The 13433-nt window shown below is 38.5% G+C and overlaps 1 protein-coding gene across 2 annotated transcripts in view; it reads left to right on the top strand.

Annotated features, from left to right (window-relative positions):
• Nucleotides 1-13433, top strand: part of SMARCC1 (SWI/SNF related BAF chromatin remodeling complex subunit C1) — a 129267-nt gene that overhangs the window by 16170 nt on the left and 99664 nt on the right. For both annotated transcript variants that reach the window (XM_055413703.2, XM_055413702.2), the window contains exons 4-6: nt 7233-7314; nt 8385-8477; nt 11504-11573. In XM_055413703.2, the coding sequence (XP_055269678.1) occupies nt 7233-7314; nt 8385-8477; nt 11504-11573 (245 nt within the window). The remainder of the gene's footprint in view (nt 1-7232; nt 7315-8384; nt 8478-11503; nt 11574-13433) is intronic.

The following is a 13433-nucleotide window of genomic DNA, read 5'->3' as shown; positions in this document are numbered from 1 at the left end:
CTTTTCCTTTTCCTCTTTCTCTTCTCCTTTCTCACTCTGTCTTGGTGCTTTCCTCCTTTTCTTTCTTGAACTCTGGGGTTTTCTTCATCTCACTGTGGAAGTTCAGCTGTTAGGACTGTTGCTGCTGCTGCTGCTAAGTCACTTCAGTCGTGTCCGACTCTGTGTGACCCCATAGACAGAAGCCCACCATGCTCCCCCATCCCTGGGATTCTCCAGGCAAGAACACTGGAGTGGGTTGCCATTTCCTTCTCCAATGTGTGAAAGTGAAGTCGCTCAGTCGTGTCCGACCCCCAGCGACCCCACGGACTGCAGCCCACCAGGCTCCTCCATCCATGGGATTCTCCAGGCAAGAGTACTGGAGTGGCTTGCCATTGCCTTCTACTGAGTGTTTAATGATGATGATTCTATTTCAAGGATGGAGTGAGGTTAGGGGCTAGGAGGGTGCTAAAGTGTATTGAAGTTGTTTGGTGGTTTTAGTTGTATTGTATGGTTTATAATCATCAGACATTCTCATAAGACTCAGAGTGGCAAGCTGCCAGAAATGGGCACACATCTGCCTGCCCATGATTTATAATCTTAGCATCTTTCCAGGAGAATACTCATGTAATTTGTGTCTTTTAACATAAAAAGTAAGCTATTCCAATACTTTATGACTGAGAAATGCCAGTAAGTATTTGCATCAATAATCAGGACAAGTTTATTAGTAAATAAATTATTTATGGTAAGTGGAAAGAGATACAGACATATATCTTATTTGCTAGAACTTTATATATATGAATGGGTGTTTAGTAGATATTATTTGATTGATTAAATGAGCATGAGAGTTTGTTGTCATCAGAGGTAGCTTTCTGTTTTTCAGTTCTCTTTCCAGCTCTGGTTGTGCCCTTACCACAATATTCCCTGATTTGTTAACAGGATTGACAGCATGTTTGGGTACTCATACATGGTTTGTGTCCACACTCCAGATTCGCAGTTGGAACTCTTTCCTTTGTTGGTTTTCTTGTTCAGCTTGTTTCTCCCAAGTCCAGCCTGGACCTTTGAGGGCAGAGTCTCAAAGTGAAATGACTTCGTATCAGTACAGTGAAATATTTTTATCTGAAAAGATTTCAGGTGGTTTAGAAGGCTATGTAAAATAAATCATCTGTGGCTTAAATATCGGGCCAACAAAGAAGTAAAGGATAGAGTTACAGACTTTTTAAGAGGAATGAAGAGTAATAATTTTTCCAAATCTTCTCAGATTGTAGCAGAATTATCCTCTTTCAAGTACAGTTATAAACCAGTTGCAGTATATACCTTCTCCTGTCTCCTGTGATTTACACTCTTGCAGTGAGTGGATCGCTTGTGTTCCGATAGTGCATGTCTTAATAACTGTCCACCCAGTTGGGCACTTAGTGGCTTGTCATCTTGATTCTGCTTCTGACTCAGATGGGATCATAAGAAATTAAGATACTCAGGTTGAAATAACACGAAGCATAATACAAACAATTGGCAAATCTTCAAACAAAATTGTACTGACATATTGTCCAACCAGTGTACCTTTTCCCCTTTCACTGACCAGCAGTTGTATTTATTTGTATTACCTCCATCTTTTCATCCTAGTAATTTGTGATAGATTTGAAAAAGGTTTTATAATTTTAGTTTGATTTACATTTCCCTTTTGGGCAGGTTTGAGCATCTTTGCATAATTTAAAAAGTATACTCTTGCTAGTTTAAAAATATGTCAGATAAAATCTTTCAGGTAAAGGTTATACTGTATTTATCTGTTTTCTTTTGTTCGGTTTTTCTTAATATTAATATATGTACTTTTGCTTACTTATACTGTAGATTCAGAAAAGCTTTAATGTGCCATGATATCAAATTACTATTTGGCAAGCCATTTTGCTTTATTATTATGGAAAATATAAATTATGCATAAAAGAAGAAAGATTAATATTGATACAGTGAACTATTTCTATTCCTGCATCTTCTGCTTTATAGAATTTCATCTGTAAATACTTCTGTGTATTTATTTCTAAAGTTAGATTTTAGAGATTTTCTTGGCAGTCCAGTAGTTAAGACTTTGCACTCCCAATGCAGAGGGCATGGTTCAATCCCTGGTTGAGGAATTAAGATCCTGCATTCTGCATGGCATGATCCAAAAAAATTAGATTTTAAGAATGCGTGATAACAGTACCATTATCACAGCCAAGAAAATTATCAGTAATTTTTCAATATTATTAAATACTATCTACTTAGTGTTTGTTTCCCTGATAATCTCACTAATATTTTTTATATTTTGTTTTAAGCAGTATTCATCCACTAGAGTTGGTTCACATGACTCTCTTAAGTTTCTTTTTTAAATCAATTTTTAAATATTTGGCTCTGCTGGGTCTTTGTTGTGTGTGGGCTGCTCTCTAGTTGCAGTGCACAGCTCTGTGGTTGTGACTTGCAGGCTCTAGCGCACGGGCTCAGTAGTTGTGATGCATGGGCTTAGTTGTTCTGCAGCATGTGGGATCTTCATGGACCAGGGATTGAACCCATGTTTCCCTCATTGGCGTTGAATTCTTCACCACTGAGCCACCGGGGAAGCCTGACTCTTAAGCCTCTTAGAACATTTCTGATTTTCTTTCGCACTCTTTCTTTTCCTCAAAAAACTACATTAAAAAAAATAAAAACAAGTTGTCTTGTAGAATTGTATTATATCCTTGTTGTTCAGCCACTCAGTCATGTCTGACTCATTGCGATCCCCTGGACTGTGGCTCGACAGGCCTCCCTGTTCTTCACTATGCCCCGGTTTGCTCAGACTCATGTCCGTTGAGTTGATGATGCTGTCCAACCATCTCATCCTCTGTTGCCCTCTTTTGCTCCTGAAGAAGAGGCTTTATCCCAACCAAAGTATGTAGGAGAAAACAATAGAATGGGAAAGCTAGAGGTCTCTTCAGGAAAATTAGTGATACCAAGGGAACACTTCATGCAAAGATGGGCACAATGAAGGACAGAAACAGTATGGACCTAACAGAAGCAGAAGATTCTAAGAAGAGGTGGCAAGAATACATAAAACTATACAAAAAAGATCTTCATGACTCAGATAACCTTGATGGTGTGATCACCGCCTAGAGCCAGACATCCTGGATGTGAAGTCAAGTGGGCCTTAGGAATCATCACTATGAACAAAGCTAGTGGAGGTGATGGAATTCCAGACCCTGATGCTGGGAAAGATTGAAGGTGGGAGGAGAAGGGGATGACAGAGGATGAGATGGTTAGATGGCATCACTGACTCAATAGACATGAGTTTGAGCAAGATCCAGGAGTTGCTGATGGACAAGGAAGCCTGGCGTGCTGCACTCCATGGGGTTGCAGAGTCAGACGTGACTGAACTGAATCTCTGGAAATGAGTAAGAATAGGTAAAGACAACACTAACATGTTATGCTTGGGTACTTAGATAAAGAAACATTTGGGAAAGATTTGAAGTGTAGGTAAATAGATGAATTTTCCATACTTGGGACAGTAGTAGGCTCTAGGAGCATTATAGACACTCTTGATTCTGATGCTGGGAAAGGTTGGAGGCGGGAGGAGAAGGGGATGACAGAGAATGAGATGGCTGGATGGCATCACCGACTCTGTGGACATGAGTCTGAGTGAACTCCGGGAGTTGGTGATGGACAGGGAGGCCTGGTGTGCTGTGATTCATGGGGTCGCGGAGAGTCGGACACGACTGAGCAACTGAACTGAACTGACTTTGAACAGATGACTTTTCAGTTCAGTTCAGTTCAGTCACTCAGTTGTCTCCGACTCTTTGCGACCTCATGAATCGCAGCACGCCAGGCCTCCCTGTCCATCACCAACTCCCGGAGTTCACGCAAACTCATATGCATCGAGTCGGTGATGCCTTCCAGCCATCTCATCCTCTGTCGTCCCCTTCTCCTCCTGCCCCCAATCCCTCCCAGCATCAGAATCTTTTCCAGTTAGTCAACTCTTCGCATGAGGTGGCCAAAGTACTGGAGTTGCAGCTTTAACATCAGTCCTTCTAATGAACACCCAGGACTGATCTCCTCTAGGATGGACTGGTTGGATCTCCTTGCAGTCCAAGGGACTCTCAAGAGTCTTCTCCAGCACCACAGTTCAAAAGCATCAATTCTTCGGCGATCAGCCCTCTTCACAGTCCAAATCTCACATCCATACATGACCACGGGAAAAACCATAGCCTTGACTAGATGGACCTTGGTTGGCAAAGTAATGTCTCTGCTTTTTAATATGCTGTCTAGGTTGGTCATAACTTTCCTTCCAAGGAGTAAGTGTCTTTTAATTTCATGGCTGCAGTCACCATCTGCAGTGATTTTGGAGCCCCCAAAAATAAAGTCTGACACTATTTCCACTGTTTCCCCATCTATTTCCCAAGAAGTGATGGGACCGGATGCCATGATCTTAGTTTTCTGAATGTTGAGCTTTAAGGCAACTTTTTCACTCTCCTCTTTCACTTTCATCAAGAGGCTTTTTATTTTTAGTTCCTCTTCACTTTCTGCCAGAAGGGTGGTGTCATCTGCATATCTGAGGTTATTGATATTTCTCCCGGCAATGTTGATTCCAGTTTGTGCTTCTTCCAACCTAGCGTTTCTCATGATGTACTCTGCATATAAGTTAAATAAGCAAGGTGACAACATACAGCCTTGATGTACTCCTTTTCCTATTTGGAACTAGTCTGTTGTTCCATGTCCAGTTCTAACTGTTGCTTCCTGACCTGCATACAGGTTTCTCAAGGGGCAGGTCAGGTGGTCTGGTATTCCCATCTCTTTCAGAATGTTCCACAGTTTATTGTGATCCACACAGTCAAAGGCTTTGGCATAGTCAATAAAACAGAAATAGATGTTTTTCTGAAACTCTCTTGCTTTTTCCATGATCCAGCAGATGTTGGCAATTTTATCTCTGGTTCCTCTGCCTCTTCTAAAACCAGTTTGAACATCTGGAAGTTCATGGTTCATGTATTGCTGAAGCCTGGCTTGGAGACTTTTGAGCATGACTTTACTAGCATGTGAGATGAGTGCAACTGTGCGGTAGTTTGAGCATTCTTTGGCATTGCCCTTCTTTGGGATTGGAATGAAGACTGACCTTTTCCAGTCCTGTGACCACTGCTGAGTTTTCTGAATTTGCTGGCATATTGAGTTCAACACTTTCACAGCATCATCTTTCAAGATTTGAAATAGCTCAACTGGAATTCCATCACCTCCACTAGCTCTGTTCGTAATGATACTTTCTAAGGCCCACTTCACATTCCAGGATGTCTGGCTCTAGGTGAGTGATCACACCATCGTGGTTATCTGGGTCATGAAGATCTTTTTTGTACAGTTCTTCTGTGTATTCTTGCCACCTCTTCTTAATATCTTCTGCTTCTGTTAGGTCCATACCATTTCTGTCCTTTATCGAGCCCATCTTTGCGTGAAATGTTCCCTTGGTATCTCTGATTTTCTTGAAGACATCTCTAATCTTTCCCATTCCGTTGTCTTATTTCCTTGCATTGATCGCTGAGGAAGACTTTCTTATCTCTCCTTGCTATTCTTTGGGACTCTGTCCTGATGCTTAAATCTGTCCTTTTCTCCTTTGCTTTTTGCTTCTCTTCTTTTCACAGCGATTTGTAAGGCCTCCTCAGACAGCCATTTTGCTTTTTTGCATTTCTTTTCCATGGGGATGGTTTTGTTCCCTGTCTCCTGTACAGTGTCACGAGTCTCCATCCATAGTTCATGAAGGCACTCTATCTATCAGATCTAGTCCCTTAAATCTATTGCTCACTTCCACTGTATAGTCATAAGGGATTTGATTTAGGTCATACCTGAATGATCTAGTGGTTTTCCCTACTTTCTTCAATTTAAGTCTGAATTTGGCAATAAGGAGTTCATGATCTGAGCTACAGTCAGCTCCTGGTCTTGTTTTTGCTGACTGTATAGAGCTTCTTCTGTTTGGCTGCAAAGAATATAATCAGTCTGATTTCAGTGTTGACCATCTGGTGATGTCCATGTGTAGAGTCTTCTCTTGTGTTGTTGGAAGAGGGTGTTTGCTATTACCAGTGTGTTCTCTTGGCAGAACTCTTACTAGCCTTTGCCCTGCTTCATTCCGTACTCCAAGGCCAAATTTGCCTGTTACTCCAGGTGTTTCTTGACTTCCTACTTTTGCATTTCAGTCCCCTATGATGAAAAGGATATCTTTATTGGGTGTTAGTTCTAAAAGGTCTTGTAGGTCTTCATAGAACCGTTCATCTTCAGCTTCTTCAGTGTTACCGGTTGGGGCATAGGCTTGGATCACCGTGATATTGAATGGTTTGCCTTGAAAAACGGACAGAGATCACTCTGTCATTTTTGAGACTGCATCCAAGTCCTGCATTTCAGACTCTCTTGTTGACCATGATGGCTACTCCATTTCTTCTAAGGGATTCCTGCCCACTGTAATAGATATAATGGTCATCTGAGTTAAATTCACCCATTTCAGTCCATTTTAGTTCACTGATTGCTAAAATGTCAATGTTCACTCTTGTCATCTCCTGTTTGACCACTTCCAATTTGCCTTGATTCATGGACCTAACGTTCCAGGTTCCTATGCAATATTGCTCTCTACAGCATTGGACCTTGCTTCTATCACCAGTCACATCCACAGCGGGGTAGTCTTTTTGCTTTGGCTCCACCCCTTCATTCTTTCTGGAGTTATTTCTTCACTTATCTCCAGTAGCATATTGGGCACCTACCAACCTGGGGAGTTCCTCTTTCAGTATCCTATCATTTTGACTTTTCATACTGTTCATGGTGTTCTCAAGGCAAAACTGAAGTGGTTTGCCATTCCCTTCTCTAGTGGACCACATTTTGTCAGATCTCTTTTAAGTATATATAAAGTAGACAGACTTTCCATATACTTGGAGAATGGTATAGTAGTTCACTGCCTTTGGATCTGTGGATTACTTTATATGTGATGTGAAATGTCTTAGATTTACAGAAAACATGGGATGCTTCTTGAATTTGGTAGCTCGTTTTTACTGGAGTAGATTGAACATCATTAAATGTAATGTTTTATGAAGGTGTTGACACTGATTTCTCATACTGCCAAGAAAATATGTTTCACATTTTGTAGAGTGCTATTTTAATATCCAGATCTTTTGAGTTCATTTGTTAATATCCAGATCTTTTGAGCTCATTTGTATTGGGTAGCAAAACCAAGTTTTCACTTTTGTTTATGGGAGGAGACAAATTAACTAATGAATTTTTGCTTACAGGCGGAGGTTTGATCTGCAGAATCCATCCCGAATGGATCGTAATGTTGAAATGTTTATGAATATTGAAAAAACACTGGTTCAGGTAACTCAGAAAATTTGTTAAAACTTTTTTCCTTTAATATGCTTTGAATTCTAAGATTGGCTTTATTCTAGATCAAAGGGAGAAAAGTTTCCTGAAATCTATTATTGTATTATTTTTATGAGTTTGGGGGATTAGAGCTATAAGATATGACTATGTCATTTATAGAACATTTTTCTTAAACATGGCAAAATAATTCATAATATTTTCTTTAGTAATTTCACTAATCCGTGATTCAGATCTTTCATATTTAACATGAACATTTTCTTTCATCCTAGTCGTTGTTTGTTATTCAGACGTTTTCTTTGGATTTGTTTCTGGGTTGTACCATAAATAGAAATCTTGTTTCCCCAACTAGATTATAACTTGGAGAAGAGAACACTTAATTTTCTTCTTTTCTTTCTTAGTGTTTTTACTATTAAGTAATTTTTAATAATCACTGAATTAACCTTCGTGGGGAGAGGGGACTGGGAATTCTGCTGGGTATTATCATTAATTTAATGCCTAAAACTTTTCTCATGGGCTCTTAACCAAGAGAAATAACTGAGCAGTTTTTGTATCTTGGCTAATTTTTGGTGATGGTTTGGGGAGTTAATATGCATGTTTTAATCATTGCTATTCATAAGATTAGAAATGGGGGGAAAGAGCTATAATTCAGTTTTTATGTTTTAAGTAACTTAAATGATGATCCAAAATGGGCATCCCTCCCCATGTACCCCACTCTATCCCCCACCCCCAGGTTAGGTGAAAATGCTACATGAGACTTAGGCTCTCGAGTCCAGGTAAAATTGACTAGGATTAATTTATCAGTATAATACCTTAATGAAAAGTATAATGAATTTCTCTAGGTCATGAGTCTTAGCAGTTTTTGATCAGTGAATGGCATTAAGTAGCCTGCTGAACTCCTAGGTTTTGTATTGAAATCAGACTTTTACATGCTGCAGCAAAGTATGTCTTCCTATTTTAAGCAGTATGGCTTTCAGTGCCAACTTTTGTCATTAAGGTAAATGCATAAATAATGTGACATTATTTCAAAACTAAGAGAATTTGAAAATGTTTTCTTTTTCCCTCAGAGCAATTGTCTGGCCAGACCCAACATCTACCTCATTCCAGACATTGATCTGAAGTTGGCTAACAAATTGAAAGATATAATCAAACGACATCAGGTAATATACATGATCACTTCAGAAATATTGTGTGTATAGAATTCTTGTGAATCTCAGCTATAAATTATATCTTGATTTCTGTATATATATGCATAAAGTGAAAGTTCCTCTCTTTGGGTTCTTATAGTCCCAAGTTTTCTTCTCTCTCCCCTTGCCTCCAATTCTTAGCCTAGAATAGCATTTTCCCACTAGCTTTATTGAGATATAATTGATACATAACATTATAAATTTAAGGTGTCCAATGTGATGATTTGATACATGGCTGTTTCCTGGAGTAGCATTTAATAAAGTCACTGGTGTGGATTCATGACAGTCTTACTATGAAATATGTCTTGTTAGAATTAGACCAGTGCGCTGTGCATCCCTGTAATTACAAAGTGAAACAGTGAGAGCTGGTGACAGTTATTGGTAGGAGGCGATCAAATATTACTTCAAGTAAACCTGCCTCTCCCCCATTATATGTATTGTATTTATATTTGTAGCTTTGATAAAATGACTGGAAGATTCTGTTTTCTCCACAAACTTCTCTTGGTTTACATGAACCAGTGCCGCCATCATACATCTTCAATTCCTTTCTCTAACTTCATTGTGTTGAAGACCTTGGGCATTTATGCATGTGTAGGTCTGTGACTACATATGTGGCTAAACTGTAAGCAGATCTTTTGTCATGGTAAACTAGTTGAGGACACTCAAGATAATTTTTTCAAGCAACATCACTTGAATGACAAAGTTTTACCACATGTTAGAATTGTTTGAGAAACCTCATGAAATATCTGGGTTTTTTTTTTTTTCCTGCTGCAAGAGAAATTGCTGGTTGAATTATATTTTAGCATTTAGTAAAGTTATCTTCTAAGTTCTCAAAGCAAATATTGCTAATACTGCTTTTTTAAAAATTAATTTTTATTAGAGTTTAATTGTTTTATAATGTTGTGTTAGTTTCTCCTAGATAGCAGAGTGAATCAGCTGTACATATACACCATATTGTTATGTACTTGCTAAGTTGTGTCTGACTCTGTGACTCCATAGACTGTAGCCCACTATACTCCTCTGTCCATGGGATATCCCAGGCAAGAATACTAGAGTGGGTTGTCATTTCCTCCTCCAGGGGATCTTCCTAACCCAGAGATTGAACCTGTGTCTACTGCATTGGCAGGTGGATTCTTCACTGCTGAGCCACTAGGAAAGCCTACATATACATGTATCCCCTGTTTTTTAGATTTCCTTACCATTTAGATCACCACAGAGCTGAAAAGGGACAGCTATATTTTCTAATTTTTTGGCTGCACTGTACAGCATGCAGGATCTTAGTTCCCCAACCAAGTTGTCAAACCTGTGCCCCCTGCAGTGGAAGCACAGACTTAACCAGTGGACCGCCAGGGAAATCCCTCTGATATTGTACTTCTAAAAATTGGAGATTTAGTACAGTCTTTTTCTTACCTATAACATCTGTACAAAAGAGAAGAGTGATAGGATTGTGCCTTTAGATCAAGCAGTCTGAAGTGGAATTCTTTTTTTTTTTTTTTTTAAACTAGTATTATGACTTCGAACAAGTCACTTAACCTTTTTTCTTTTAGACTATCTCTTTATTGGAGTGACTGTCAAGTGTAGCTTAATTACAGGTGGAATGTTAGAGGGTGTAAATGGTTAACCAGTGGGTTTCTGCTTTCAGGCTAAAATTATATATTCTTATTGCTGTCAAATCATCCTGGGAAAAATTTATATATTTTCCTGCAATTTAATACTGAACATTTAGGTGTCATAGTTCTTAGGAAATCTGACTCAATGATTGTTTTCTAAGGATAACCTCCAGAGAGATAAAAAGAGCTTCCTGGTTTCAAGATCTCTTCCCTAACATTCTATAAAAGTAATAATAAGATCAGATGATCAGGCCTTTGCTCAAGCATTCAAAATGCACTAATAACTCTATTGATTGATCACTTACAGTGTGCCTGTCACTGTTCTTACTCACTGTGTCTATTAACATAGTCCTAACAAAATTCTTGTAAAAAACGTTTTATTTGTACCATTTTATTTCACAGAAGACACTGAAGCACAAAAACATTGGGTAGTTGTCCCATGTCATGTTAAGTAGTACATGGTAGAGCTGGGGTGTAAACCCACGCCTGTCTGATGGACTCTAGAGGCCAGATTCCTCAATAGTGTGCTCTTCTGACTGCTGCCTCACACATTAAATATTGACATTCCCTTAACCTTTCCTCTGGCTGTTAGAAGTGTGCTCTAATACTTCTGGTGATTGAGAATTCTTTGCCTTCTTTGGTAGCTATTTCATCTTTACATGGGTCAGTAGTAAAGAATCTGCCTGCCAATGCAGGAGATCCAGGTTTGATCCGTGAGCCAGGAAGATCCCCTGGAGTAGGAAATGGCAACCCACTCCAGTATTCTTGTCCGGAAAATTCCATAGAGAGAGGAGCCCAGTCGCCTACAGTCCATGGAGTTGCAAAGAATTGGGCACAACTAGGCAATGGCAAGCCACTCCAGTACTCTTGCTTGAAAAATCCCATGGATGGAGGAGCCTGATAGGCTGCAGTCCATGGGGTCGCTATGGGTCGGACACGACTGAGCGACTTCACTTTCACTTTTCACTTTCACACATTGGAGAAGGAAATGGCAACCCACTCCAGTGTTCTTGCCTGGAGAATCCCAGGAACGGGGGAGCCTGGTGGGCTTCCATCTATGGGGTCACACAGAGTCGGACACGACTGAAGTGACTTAGCAGCAGCAGCAGCAGCAGTAGCAGTGCATGCACAAGCACGAGAGTCATTTTTGCATAGCCCTAAATATGAGAAGTTTAGTTTTCTTTCCATTGAAAATTGCATTATAGTGTTTTCTGATTGTAATATTTAGGAAATACTCATTGTCAAAGACAAAATTAGGTAATATGTTAATATGCTACTTATACCTGATTTTAAGGCTTCTTGTCATTTTTATGGTTTCTATAATGAGCATTTTTTAAAAAGCATTTATTTATTTGGCCAAGTTACATTACTTGTTCATTTGCTTTCCAGGGAACATTTACTGATGAGAAGTCAAAAGCTTCCCACCATGTTTATCCATATCCTTCCTCACAAGAGGATGGTAAGTTAGTTTTTGGTTGTGAACTAATAAACTGATATTTCACTAGATTTTTAAGTTATGTCAAGTGGTTTAAACAATATAACCAGCTTTTTAAAGATAAGAGACTTTTCAGTATTAGATAAATTTCATCGATAATTTAAGTTCATAGGGTTTTTTCTTTTTTGCTGAATTATGATTAGCAAGCTAACTTTATGACATCCAATTTTCTAATCATTAGACATTTCTTTGTTGGTAATCATTATCAGGTTGTTAAGTCTAGGCCAGCCTTATATATTAATTTTGTTAATGTTTGCTGTACCGCTTGGGTTCTAAAAACTAAGAGAAATTGCAAGATAGAGGAATCTCTCTTGGGAAGATTGGCTTACTGTCTAAACAGGGCCCCTCAGCAATATTTTAGTTCGGTGAATTTATAGTGATTCAGATTTTGATCTTTAATCTGAATTTTAATTTGATCTCTGATCTGCTGTCATGAAAGTTAATTTTGTTGTTGGTCAGTGTTCATTAGACCTGTGAAAACTGATTTTGTACCTTTTACAAAGATTTGTGCTAACCATTCTTTCAAAGGTTGGAAAGTTGGGAAACAAGCTGTGAGTTAATCAGCCAGGCTAACTAATTTAGATTGAGAGATAGATCTCTTGTAGGGATCAAGTCTCTGATAAGCACATCATATCCCTTTAGGACATCTATATGAAAAGCCAAATTATATCAGATTTAAATGACTAGTTACCCCATGCTGAGTGTTTTTTCCTGACCAGTGCACTTATGCTAGAAATCAATAACAAAAAGATTACCAGATAATCCTTGTATGCTTGAAAGTTAAGAAATATATTGCCATGTAATCTATGGGTCAAAGAAGAAACTATAATGGAAATGGGAAAACTTTTTAGCTGAATAATTGTGAAGTGAATAATAAAGTGTGAGAACATTAAAATTTGTAGGATACAGCCGAAGCTATGCTCAGAGGGAAATTTTATCTTTAAATGCATATATTAGGAAAAAAGACTGAAAATTCAGTGGTTCACAAGAAATTTATCTGAAGAATTTAGATAAACAACAGCAAGTTAAACCTACAGGAAGAAGGAAATAAATAATAAAGACAAGGGCAAAACTTAATGAACTTAGAAAGTAAGTAATAATAGCAAGATGATCAGTATCAGAAACCGTTTTTAGAAAAAACTTAGACAAAATTTTGTGGCATATAAGCGACAGAAACAGAAAGAATAATGTCAAGAACGGAAGGGGGACATCACTACAGATCCAATAGATACTGCAAACAGTTGTAAGAGGTTAGATTGGTTGGTTGGTTGCTTGTTTGTGCTTTTGGTGTCAAATGTAGGAAACCATTTCCTAAATCCAGAGTCATGAAGTTTTACACTTGTCTTTCTTCTAAGAGTTTTATAGTTTAGGTATGACATTTAGGTCTTTTCATTATCCGTTTTGATGCAGAAATCTTGATTTGATTTGTAGCAGTCACAGTTTTAGCTCTGTGATTATGATACTTTTATAAAGTGTGAAACCTCACTCAGCCGTCCCTGTTTAATTGGTGGTTTCTCAGATTTTTATCCTTTTAGGTAATAGCAATTGGTTTCCACTAGATGGAGGTGGTGAATTAGCTGTGTATATAGCATTCTGTTGTTGACTAACTCTCCTCCAATAAGGCTGGTATAGAACTTTTAGGTTACGAACTTTTTGGAAAAAATTACCTTGTACAAAAGATTTGAACTGTAATTGTTATATCTAGATTTCTTATTCATGCTAGTTTTGTTTTTCTCCTTTGTTTAACACAACCTTGATTACTACATACTGATGGTTGTTTGGTATGTTGCTGTCAGTAGTTAGAGTAATTGTTAGGAGATAGTA

This window comes from Moschus berezovskii, chromosome 24 (assembly GCF_049115385.1).
Source record: "Moschus berezovskii isolate FMDL1 chromosome 24, NW_MosBer_1.0, whole genome shotgun sequence".
Lineage (NCBI taxonomy): Eukaryota > Metazoa > Chordata > Mammalia > Artiodactyla > Moschidae > Moschus > Moschus berezovskii.
This window is presented reverse-complemented; position numbering and strand designations above follow the sequence as displayed.